We start from the raw sequence: 12,452 nt of genomic DNA, 5'->3' as shown, positions 1-12,452 counted from the left end.
GTGCATGCACGCCAAGGATTCATATAGCTCACGAAATCGTTCTTCCAGATAGGATTGGTAAGGCCAACAAAGTGCTGGTTTAAACCTGATCAAGGCTGATTCACCAGTAAACAAGATCTTTCCTAGCTGGACGTCGAGGTACACAGATAAATTTGGCCAGTGTAAAATGAAAGGGAAATTCATTTCATTCATTCACGAAAAGGAAAGAATGAGAGTCTCAAATGTGCTTTTTCAAAAGGCAACTGAACTATGTTGTTGTTTTTTCCCCTTGAGGAAGGCATTTATCTTCTCATCCAAGATGCTTCTTCAGTTGTGACAACCATGACCTGGATGACTGAGAATTTCCATAGAAAGAAGGGGAGACACTTTAGAACCTGAATTTTTGGGACTACAGAATAGGAACTCTGTATAGGAAGGCAGGCTCTACTGGGAATTGGCCAAAAGTTTTGGTCAATAGCCCATAAATCTTGATGATGTTGGCCATGAAGAAGATAGCAAAGATAGTATCCATAGCGATAGGAGCTTGGGTGCAATCCTGAAACATCTGGAGCATTACCTGAACACTACTGACATTGATAAAATCACCACCAGTTAGAACAATTAACCAGTGGAACAACCTGCCTCCCGAAGTGGTGAATGCTCCAACACTGGAAGTGACTGGACAGCCATTTGTCCAAAATGGTACAGGGTTTCCTGCCTGAGCAGGGGGTTGGACTAGATCAGTGGTTCTCAATCTGTGGGTCGGGACCCCATTTGGGGTCGAACGACCATTTCATGGGGGTCGCCAAACAACGCAGTCCGCCATTTTTTCCCCTTTTCCTTAGCTGTGCTACTCCCTTTTATTCTATTGGCTTTTGAAAGCCAATAGAATAGACTCTCTTGAATAGAGTCTAATTCTATTGGCTTTCAAAAGCAATAGGAATTGTCCAGGCTGTCTCTGCCCTGCTGAGCCCGCCAAAAGTCCCATTCTGCAAACGGTGCTGCACCAGTTGGGTAGTCCTCGACTTACGACCGGTTGAGTAGTCCTCGACTTACGACCGGTTGGGGGTTGCAGCATTAAAAAGCTTGAGAACCACTGGACTAGATGACCTCCAAGGTCCCTCCCAACTTTATTATTATTAAGGCAATGGCAAAAACACTTCTAAAATCTTGCAAAGAAAACTGCAGGGACCCGTCCAGGCCATTGCCAGGAGACAACACTGACTTGAATACACACACCATTCAGATATCTGAATGTCCAACCAAGACAACCACATTTCAGTCTAGCCAGGTGTGCAAACCCAACTTGTATGATCAATTTCTAGATCAGTGGGTCATCTGAACCTAGAGAATTAGATTGGGAAACAAGAGCAGGGCTAACACAATTTAGGAGAGGGAGAAACACGTGCTGTTTTGGTTTACAAACTTAGGTTTATTCTTTAAAAAAATCCAACATAGACGATAAAGCAAAGCGTGATGTATGGACACGGTTGTCCCATATGAGAGTCATATGCATAATTGATTGGAGTTTTTTTTTTAATTGAGTTCTAGCATCTAGAGAAGTTAAGCTATTAAATTTTGTCCAGTGTAGCAAAATGAACCAAGATCTTCCCCTTTTGTCTAAAGATCAAATAATCACAAAATGTTAGCACAATATTTCTCTCCCTCCCTCCCTCCCTCCCTCCCTCCCTCCCTCCCTCCCTCTCTCTCTCTCTCTCTCTCTCTCTCTTAAAAGAGGAGTTCTTATTTTAAAATGTATTAAATTAATCAAATTTGTGTCCTTCAGGTTGATTCCTTCAGGAGTCTTGGCACTTTTATTCTGAATCATAGTAACCCCCTCTCGGTTGAGTTTGAAGTCTATGAAATTCCAAAACTAACAATAAACCTTAAAACCTTTCACAGATGTAAATTGTTAGGTTTTATCATGATAGCAAAGCACAGATTGTCTTGAAGTGTTCCAAAAGATCTTCTCAGTGGAATTTCCAGCATGCCATTCCATGTTTGCTTGAACTACTGTCTGTTTGTGCTAAAAGAACTTTACTTCTGGGTAAATAAGCATAGAATTGGACCCTTGGCATTTTAGAAAAATGTACTTTCCCTGTAGAAATTTCAAAGTTACAAATTGTTAATGGAGAATTAAGGACATCTAATATTTTGTAAACATCTCTTTTCTTCTCAAAGTTGAGAACAGCTTCAACTTCGCTTCCTCGCTTGACTGCATGGCTGAATCTTATGCAAAACCATAACTTCCTCCACAATAATATGTTGCTTCATCCTCGGGTTGGATGTTGGTGATGATTAAATAGTGAGTGTTGTCTGATTTGAAGCCAGAGAACTGATTTGGGATCCCGTGGCCTCTGGAGTAATTGGAAGTCAACATGAGTCGTGGGGCCTGCCCTCCTCTCTGTTGATACCATGAGATTGCACATTCTTCGTACCCAACCATCACGTCACAGGCAAGTCTTATTTTGCTCCCAAGAGCTGCAGATTGGAAAGGTGGTTGAACCAATCCAACCTGAGAAACAACACCTGGAATATATGAATTTTAAAGCTGTTATGTAAATGACAAGCAAGCAAGCAGAGAGTCCAACACACTCACAAGTTAACTCTTTTGAGAAACAACAGCAAAATGCCACCCTGATTCCTGAATAGGACCCACAACAATCTAACCCAGGACCTACCAAAGAGAAAAACCACTTCCACCAACAATGGGAGGACGAGTACTGTATATAAACAAGGAGCAAACGCCACACTTACTAGCATTGAAGATGTTACCTCGTTGGGTAATGAAATGTCAGCAAGCCAGGAACCAAGCTCAGAGAGCACCCAGGACTCCGTAATCTAATGTGAATATACCCCAGAGGAGTCCCACACTACGTATCTATGTCTTACCTGTCCAGTAATTGAGAAACAGAAGGCAAAGCAAAATCTGCTCCATGTTCAACTCTCAAAGAGGGAGGCAGCTTTTTTTGAAAAAGACACCAATATGGAAGCTTTCGTTCCTTAAATTAAATCCGGAGTTACAGAATAACACTTTCATGCAAATCTGTCCCGTGCTCATAAAGTCTCAGGGGGATTGGTGACATCACTGCAGAAACAAAGATCAAACATGCATATGTGGGGTAGTAGTTATTCTCTCTCTCTCTCTCTCTCTCTCTCTCTCTCTGTGTGTGTGTGTGTGTGTGTGTGTGTGTGTGTCCAAGCCAGTCTTGACTCCTGGTGGTTGCTCTTTTCTGGACAACATTTTCAAAAATGATTTGTCCTTGTAGCTTCTTACTCCATTGCTCCCGCTAGCTGGAAAGGGTCAACGGTGACTGGTAGCAACTTTCTAGAGCTTGGATGTGCCTGTGTGTGTGTGTGAATCTGTCTCTTCACTTAGGGACAAACTTTGGGGTGATATAACTGGGATGGTATAAGGCCTTGAGCAGGGGGTTGGACTAGAAGACCTCCAAGGTCCCTTCCAGCCCTATAACCCTATGATGCTTTCACTTTAGCATAGTAGTAAGCAGTTCTTGGAGAAGAGACTGAGATCTCCAGTCTCCAGCACTGATCCGTTCTGACGTTACTGCCAGTTCCGTGGACTAGAATAAAAAAACACATGTGGATATCGCATTTTTAAAAATTGGAAATGAACACAGACTCTTTCTTAGGGAAGAATTTGCCATTTAAATGGAAAGTTGTGATACAGTTTTAGATGACTGATCCCAAGACTTTGCTTAGCATTCTCCACTGACTGTTTTGAACTCTATCAGGCAGCTCTATAGCAGTGGTTCTCAACCTTTTTAATGACGTGACCCCCAACCAGTCGTAAGTTGAGGACTACTCAACTGGTGCAGCACCGTTTGCAGAATGGGACTTTTGACTTCTATTGACTTTCAAAAGCCAATAGAATAAAAGGGAGTAGCACAGCTAAGGAAAAGGGGAAAAAAATGGCGGACTGCGTTGTTTGGTGACCCCCGTGAAATGGTCGTTTGACCCCAAATGGGGTCCCGACCCACAGGTTGAGAACCACTGCTCTATAGGAACACCTCCTTTGAATTTCTGCCTTTATTAACACAGGAGGTTGTTTTTTTTTTTGTCTCAGTTCCTCATCATGATGTACCAATGTGCAACGAGCTGGCACTGCTGTGCCACATTGCACAGTAATAATCAGCCTCATCTTCAGCCTGAACTCCAGTGATGGTTAAATAGCCAATGGATCCTGAGACAGAAGCCGTGAACCGATCCGGGATCCCGTCACCCCTGCTTCCACCAGAATGGTGCACATAACGAGGAACCTGTCCAGATCTCTGTTGGTACCAGGAAATAGTATTCACGGTTCCACTAACCGTGCAGGGTATTTTTGCCGTTTGTCCCGGAGAGACAGACATATAGGTTGGCTGGATCCATGCTGGCTTTGAATTGACCCCTTGAAGAAGAGAAAGCAACACATATTTGACCCATTTTCTAGACTTTCAGAATATACCAAACTATGACATATTTTGCAGTGCTGTCTTGGGTGCACTAGATCTTGGCTTTCATGGAGAATGAAAAAGATCACAATGGTGATATTTTCTGTTCTCCAAAGTCCTACAGCTGCACCCCATTTCTATAACCAATGCTCAATGTGCGTGCATGCTTACCTGAGTAGTAATTTAGAAAGGCAAAGAAAAATATTGACCAGATCATGGTAGGTTATCTACAGCAAGAAATTTAGACAGCTGAAAAAAAAAATGAGGCTTATTGCTGTGGAATCTTTCTGCTCCTGTTCTCTTAAATCTTCTCAGAATGCATTAGTGACAGCCATGAAAATGTTTAGAGTTTTGTTGACTTTGCTAGACACCTTCTTAGCACAAACAAATGACCAGAGGAGAAATTTGCACAATCAAGATTTGTGTAAATATTGAAGAGAAAAAACCTTAGTGCGTGGCAGAAAACAGAACCAGGATTGCAATTACCCCTCTAGCCAAAATCAGAAAGATCCATGAAGTAGAATCACAATTTCAATTGTGTTTCCTAACATGAGGATCTAAGCATTCAAAAAAAAAAAATATTCACAGTTGTTGAGAGTTTTAACTATCAGGCATGACTTGCTGCTTTAAATGCAAAAGCTATTTGATAAGGAAACAATCAACCTCAAATAAAGTGGGAAAAAAAAAACATAGGAGAAAGATTTAAAATTTAATAACTGCCTTGCTGAAATTAACATAAATGCGCACCATATAAAAACACAATATTGTCCAACAACATTCTCCAAATTCCTTTTTTTCTTTTATTTGTGTTTTTAAGAAATGCCCTTCAGGAATTCATTGTTGGAATTTATCTTTGTGCAACAACTACAGGGGTGTCAAACTCGCAACATCACTTTTTTTCCATTGCCAGCAATGGGGTGGGCATGGTTTCACTATGACGCATCCAGCCTGTGGGCCAGCAGTTTGACACCCCTGAACCACAGTAGTGTTTAGCCAGTAGACAGCAGTGTTTACAAGTCTGGCTCTATGGCAGGGTTAGGCAACCTCGGCTCTTTTATGACTCGTGGACTTCAACTCCCAGAATTCCTGAGCCAGCATGGGGGAACTATGGCCCCTTCATGACTGGTGGACTTCAACTCCCAGAATTTCTGAGCCACCATGGGGGAACTATGGCCCCCTCATGACGCGTGGACTTCAACTCCCAGAATTCCTGAGCCAGCATGGGGGAACTATGTCCCCCTCATGACTCGTGGACTTCAACTCCCAGAATGCCATATTTCCCCCATGCTGGCTCAGGAATTCTGGGAGTTGAAGTCCACGAGTCATGAGGGGGCCAAAGTTTCCCCCATGCTGTCTCGGGAATTCTGGGAGTTGAAATCCACGAGACATGAGGGGGCCAAAGTTTCCCCCATGCTGGCTCAGGAATTCTGGGAGTTGAAGTCCATGAGTCACGAGGGGGCCAAAGTTTCCCCCATGCTGTCTCAGGAATTCTGGGAGTTGAAGTCCATACGTCATAAAAAAGCCAACGTTGCCTACTCCTGCTCTATGATAAATATTCGATGTTCTTTTGTCCTAAGTAGAGTTTCCTGTTTCCTATTACAGGTAAAACAGTTAAGCAATAATCACATCCCAGTATTATAATTCTGAATGTTGGAGGGGCTTGGAAGTTATTCTAGAAGATATATCTGTATTGTACCCTCAGTCCATTGTGGTATTACTAGGAGACGTGAATGCCTGGCTGGGTCCCTCTTTGTATGAGCTCTCCCAGGGGAATTTTTTGATAACCATCCTCAGTGGCTCTCGAGAGAGTGCAAAAGTAATGTTGCTGGCCTGCTCCTAGTCTCCTTAAGTTTTAAGGGTAATCTCCAAATGCTGGGAGGTAAGGATATGAATTACACATTTCCTTACACTTTCCACTCGGCCAATTCAAGCAGTGTACTGGATCTCTTTTGTGTGTCTAGAGATAAAGTTGAAAGGAAAGTACACCTTAGCAACAATAGCGACCATCAGCCGGTAAGCGTGACACTGCGAGACCGCTCAGGTTTAAGACCATGTAATAGGGCTGGTAGATGGCTCACCAAAAAAGATAAAGGTGACCCAAAATAAAAGGATAATAATAACAACAACAACAACAAAGTTGGAAGGGACCTTGGAGGTCATCTAGTCCAACCCTCTGCTCAGGCAGGAAACCCTATACTATTTTGAACAAATGGCTGTCCAGTCTCTTCTTAAAAACTTCCAGTGTTGGAGCATTTACTGCTTCTGGAGGCAGGCTGTTCCACTGATTAATTGTTCTCACTGTCAGGAAGTTTCTCCTTAGTTCTAGGTTGCTTCTCTCCTTGATTTGTTTCCATTCGTTGCTTCTTGTCCTGCCTTCAGGTGCTTTGGAGAATAGCTTGACTCCCTCTTCTTTGGGGCAGCCCCTGAGATATTGGAAACACTGCTATCATGATCCCCCTCGTCCTTCTCTTCATTAAACTAGACATACCCAATTCCAGCAACTGTTCCTTATATGTTTTAAGCCTCCAGTCCCCTAATCATCTTTGTTGCTCTACTCTGTACTCTTTGAGTCTCAACATCTTTTTTACATCATGGTGACCAGTGATTTAACAAACCCTAGAACTTCCCCCTCTTGGCCGCCAGTCTTAGAAAAGGAGATGCAATCCATCATCAAAAGCTTAAAGAGCAATAAAGCCCCAGGTGAAGATTTTTTACTAGCAGAATTATTCAAGAAATTTCCCAGTTGGTGGGGTCCTTTATTGGCAGGTGTTTTTACACACATAAATAACACCTGCCATATACCAGATGGGTGGAAGATGGCAATAGTTGTCCCCATATATAAAAAAGGGAATAATAAGGACCCTAGTAATTATAGGCCCATTAGCCTGGCTGATATTGCAGCAAAAATATATGCTAGGTACCTTTTGAACAGAACTGAAATCTGGGTAGAGGAAAACAATATCCTCGCAGAAGAACAAGCAGGTTTTAGACCAGTGGTTCTCAACCTTTTTAATGCCGTGACCCCCAACCGGTCATAAGTCGAGGACTACTCAACCGATCATAAGTCGAGGACTACTCAACTGGTGCAGCACCGTTTGCAGAATGGGACTTTTGGCAGGCTCAGCAGGGCAGAGACAGCCTGGACAATTCCTATTGCTTTTGAAAGCCAATAGAATTAGACTCTATTCAAGAGAGTCTATTCTATTGGCTTTCAAAAGCCAATAGAATAAAAGGGAGTAGCACAGCTAAGGAAAAGGGGGAAAAAATGGCGGACTGCGTTGTTTGGCAACCCCCATGAAATGGTTGTTCGACCCCAAATGGGGTCCCAACCCACAGGTTGAGAACCACTGTTTTAGACAAAGCCGATCTACTATTGATAACTGCTTTGTCTTGAACCATCTGATTGCCAAATATGCCTATAAGAGGAGACCCCTGTTTGCTGCTTTCATAGACCTTACAGCAGCATTTGATACGGTAAACAGAGAAGTACTATGGCTCACATTTGACTGTTGCCTGTATAAGAGGGTGAGAGACAGGTACCTTGGTCTATATACCAAACAAATGACTCATTGAGATCCCCATATCAAAACAACTTACCTTATGTGTGGCCAGAACTTGAAAATAACATTTAACGCAGCACAGTATTTAAACAAAATGATTTGGTTGAGATCTGTATATGTGGGACTGATTGGGGTAGATTGCAAGGGTGACTCCAAGGTATAATTTTAATGTATTTTATCTATATTTTAAATTATTGTACTCTGTTTTAATTCCATTTTAAACTGTATTTTATCAAATTTCATTTTAAATTGCTTTTATCAAACTTTAGTAATAATTTGTTGCTGGAACTTTGCACTTTGATATGGCCCAAGGGCTAATCAATAAAGATTTATTATTATTATTATTATTATTATTATTATTATTATTATTATTATTATTATTATTATTATTATGGATCATCGCACATTATGGATCATCGCACATGTGGCATTTTGTCTACCTATCGAGTCCTTACCCAGGACCTGGGATAGGCAGATGTGGATGTTTGATGGTATTACAGATATCGTCGCAGGATGGAAGCAGTTCCTAGTAAGACCGCCTTTTGCAATTGACTAATAGCGAATTTGTCAATGCCAATAGTGTTCAAGTGGTGCTCCAATTGTTTTGGGATTGCACCCAATGAGCCTATTATTATTATTATTATTATTATTATTATTATTATTATTATTATTATTATTATTATTAGTTAAGCAGTAAAGCACATGGTGACTGTACACTTTCCTTGATCTGTAATGTAGTGAATACCTTACATCTGGAGAAGGCACCTCCCAGGGACCACCTATCAAGAATCCAGGGCACCTCCCAGGGACCACCTATCAAGGATCCAGGGCACCTCCCAGGGACCACCTATCAAGCACCAGAGAAATCAGAAGATCCAGGCAGTTCAAATGGATGTAAAGATTGATTGCAAGCTTATGTTCTCGGTAAGAATCTGAACTACTAACAGTCAAAGCAATTTGGGGGTAGATAAGGAATTAATGGTGGGTTGTACTTAGATCTCTGGTGGGCCTGAAGGGACTCATTACTTATGATGCATTCGACCCCTCCCTCAGGTGCAGCATTATCATCTCCTACAACACCATCAGCCTTTATTGGCTCCTTGGTCATTTACTACCCAACTACCCTCCCCTTGTAACCCTTACATTAAGACATTCTGATTTATTCACAAAACATTCCTTAAGATTCTGTGAAAGTCAACCATTGCCCATTCCAATCCTTGGATTTCAGAAATGACACCTTCTCAAGTTATGCATGTAAAAAAGATCTTTATTCAAACACAGAAACCTGAACATTTGATGCACACATACCACCTTTGCTGTCTTTTCTCCCATCAACCACTATAACAGACGTTTTTGAGAATTCCAAATTTGCTGAGTTTAATATATTGAAAAAGGTTATTTTTTAACATTCGGATTAACCACAAGCAACTTGAACAACCCAAGATGAACAGGTGCAATGACTTAAAAATTTGCTAAACTTTCTAGCTGAAATAGACATCCAGGGCAAATCATTCCGTTTCAGGTTTTCTTGTATTCAATCCTTTCTACTTTCACCTCATCCCCAATGAGTTGATATACATAAGTAACCACCATGGAGGACTGAACATCCATCAGAACAAATGAAGGAATTATATCCCTGGAAAGAAGAAATATTTGTAGTTAAAATAGGAAGCAGTTTCTCCAAAATTTGCAGTATTAGTTCATTTAAAAGAAAGCAGTCTTAATAAAACAAGGTTTGAACTTCTATCAAACGCATTATGCTAAACTGTAGCACACTATATTGTTTCTGGATTAATAGCTGGCTAAGAAAAGTACATTTGTTCAGGATTTATTAATTTAGGTTGAGCATCTACATGGGTGCACAAAGATTCCTTCCAATGTTCTATTTCACCTTACTTGGGTCTTCTCCAATGTTTTCCATTTGATGGCCATGCCTGATCATCCACCCAACAACCAGGAATGAAAAAAATATGATCTCCAGAAATAAATCCCTTGAAGTGTGTAGTTCTCACCCTTCCAGAGCGTTATAGGCCCCTGTGACTGAACCAGGATTGATGTAGAACTTCTTCTCATGTTCTATTGCCTCAAACTTGTGAGTGTGTCCGGATATTAAGATGTCCACATCCAGCTGTCTCTGCAGGATCGCCAAGCTGGCTAGATCCCCCCAAGGTATAATTTGATGGCCATGGATCAGACCAATTCTGAACTGTCCAATGGTGACAATTTTCTGCTGGGGGTAACTCATGCCCTGCAAAAAAAAAAAAAAAATGTCAGTCATTAGCCAATACACTGCTCAATAAAAGTAATCCTTGGGGGCTCCTTGGTATTCTCTGAGCTTGGTGGTTTTCTTGCAGACATTTCCTGACCCGAACTATGTAACATCATCAGGACTAGACCTGATGGTGTTACCTAGTTTGGGTCATGAAACATCTGCAAGAAAACCACCAAGCTCAGAGAGCACCAAGGACCCCTAATGTCAAGCCTGAGCTAAAATATAATCTTTTATTATGTAATCCTTGACTTAACTACCATTCATTTAGAGACTGTTCGAAGTGGCAGCTGCACAGGAAAAAGTGAGCTACAACTGGTTCCTCACTGTTACAATGTTCACATCATTCTCCCCCATTGTGACATGGATGAAGAGTCCACTTCCTCTTAGGAATGGCAGGATTTAGTTTAACACTCTAATGCTAAAGTAAGTTTAAGGCTGAGGAACATTAAAGCATTGCTAACCACCACAATATCAGTAGAACTTCCAGAACATGGCAGGAAGAGGTGCTCCTTAATCCACACAGGAACTTCCAGTAGAAGGAATGGATGGTCCTCAATTGCTAAACCAGAATCAGACACATTCTCCAATCTCAGATGTGGCTGATTCTGGTTTGGCAATTGAGGACCATCCATGAGGACCTACCTCATCAAAGTCTCCTCTAACAATGTGGATGTCTCCAGCCAGTGTCCTCAAATAATCATAGCTCTCCTTGGTGCACAGATTCCCAGTGCAAAGGATATGTTGGATCTTGCCTGGAACTAGCAACTTTTTGAACTTGGCCGGAAGGCTGCTACATCGGTGTGGGATGTGAAAGTCTCCTATCACCAGCACCAGCTGAAGAAGAAAAGAGGTAAAGAAACACAGTTGAGAATCCACTGCAACATTTGGCAGTCATTGTTTCATTCATTCCAAACGTAATCCACTTCCAAATTCATTTTATGTTATCAAGGAGGACAGCAGAAATTGATAACATGTTAAAGAAGTTGTATTATAACAACACTAAAACATACAAAGTGTTGCAGGTATGCCTAGTTTAATGAAAAGGAGGACTAGGGGTGACATGACAGCAGCATTCCAGTATTTCAGGGGCTGCCACAAAGAAGAGGGGGTCAAATTATTCTCCAAAGCACTTAAAAGCAGGACAAGAAACAAAGGATGGAAACTAATCAAGGAGAGAAGCAACCTAGAAATAAGGAGAAATTTTCTGATAGTGAGGACAATTAATCAGCGAACAACTTGTCTCCAGAAGTTGTGGGTGCTCCAATAACAGGATATTTTTAAGAAGAGACTGGAGAATTGTTTTTCTGAAAATTTTATAGTGCTTCCGCTTGAGGGGGCGGGAGTTAGATGCCAAGGTCCCTTCCAACTCTGTTATTCTGTTAATGGGGCACTCTTACAACCACTCCTTCAACTAAGCTAAGATTCAAAACTGTTTCTAAAGTCTGAACTCAAAGGGATCACTCTAAATTAACCAGGATACCACAAAAGATACTTTAAATACCTTTCTTCTCTACTCACCATCCTGTTGAATCTCCGACTCTCCTCTGGATTAGCAAATTGCAAAACAAACAGACTAAAACAGGAATACAAGTTGCCAAAGGTCAGCTGTTACACATTGATTGAGCTAGAGTACCAAGACAATGCAGAAACACAGACACTCCCCTTACAGGCTTCTTATATATGTATTTAGCTTGGAGACCCCAATCCTGAAAACTCTTATTGCACAGACTTTCTTTTAAAGAAACAATCTGGTTAGAATTCCAGAATCTGCTGTAATATCTATCTTGAGATGAGGAACCTTCGGATCTCCAGATATTCTTCAATTACATCTAGTTTGTTTATTAAGTTTATATCCCATCTTTCATTCAGGAGTGGTATGCATGACGTTAAGTAATCTTGGTATCACGAAGCATTAAAAAATGATTAAGACTAAAGATTGATCATACAGTTCTGGCTACCATCTTGAACAGTTTTGACAATCACACACAAACACAAATAACACACACATAGGGATGTGCCCAGTGGGAAATGACTGCATCACTTTGCTACCTTGTTGTGGTTTGTGTATATGACTAGCTATGGGTATTGCAGTTAAAAAAGCTCCTCGAAAGCATCAAATGTGCCATTGGCTGAAAAACATAGATTTCTTCCAATGGAACTTGGAGCAATGATGGCTTCATCAGAAAGTGA

General features: G+C 41.3%; 2 protein-coding genes across 3 annotated transcripts in view; both read right to left on the bottom strand.

Annotated features, from left to right (window-relative positions):
- The window catches only part of LOC120319526 (immunoglobulin lambda-1 light chain-like), a 147,080-nt gene that overhangs the window by 43,399 nt on the left and 91,229 nt on the right, over nucleotides 1–12,452 (bottom strand). The window lies entirely within an intron of this gene.
- Nucleotides 9,398–12,065, bottom strand: LOC120319531 (vacuolar protein sorting-associated protein 29-like). Its single transcript, XM_039368478.1, has 4 exons — nucleotides 11,781–12,065; nucleotides 10,905–11,096; nucleotides 10,003–10,238; nucleotides 9,398–9,626 (listed from the first exon to the last, which is right to left on the bottom strand). The coding sequence occupies exons 1-4, from the start codon at nucleotides 11,781–11,783 to the stop codon at nucleotides 9,509–9,511; spliced, it is 549 nt and encodes a 182-aa protein (XP_039224412.1). The 5' UTR covers nucleotides 11,784–12,065; the 3' UTR covers nucleotides 9,398–9,508.

The sequence above is a fragment of the Crotalus tigris genome, unplaced genomic scaffold (genome assembly GCF_016545835.1).
Source record: "Crotalus tigris isolate CLP2741 ecotype Arizona unplaced genomic scaffold, ASM1654583v1 scf7180000020801.324491, whole genome shotgun sequence".
NCBI classification, from domain to species: domain Eukaryota; kingdom Metazoa; phylum Chordata; class Lepidosauria; order Squamata; family Viperidae; genus Crotalus; species Crotalus tigris.
Note: the sequence above shows the minus strand (reverse complement) of the source record. Positions and strands in the feature narration are given on the sequence as shown.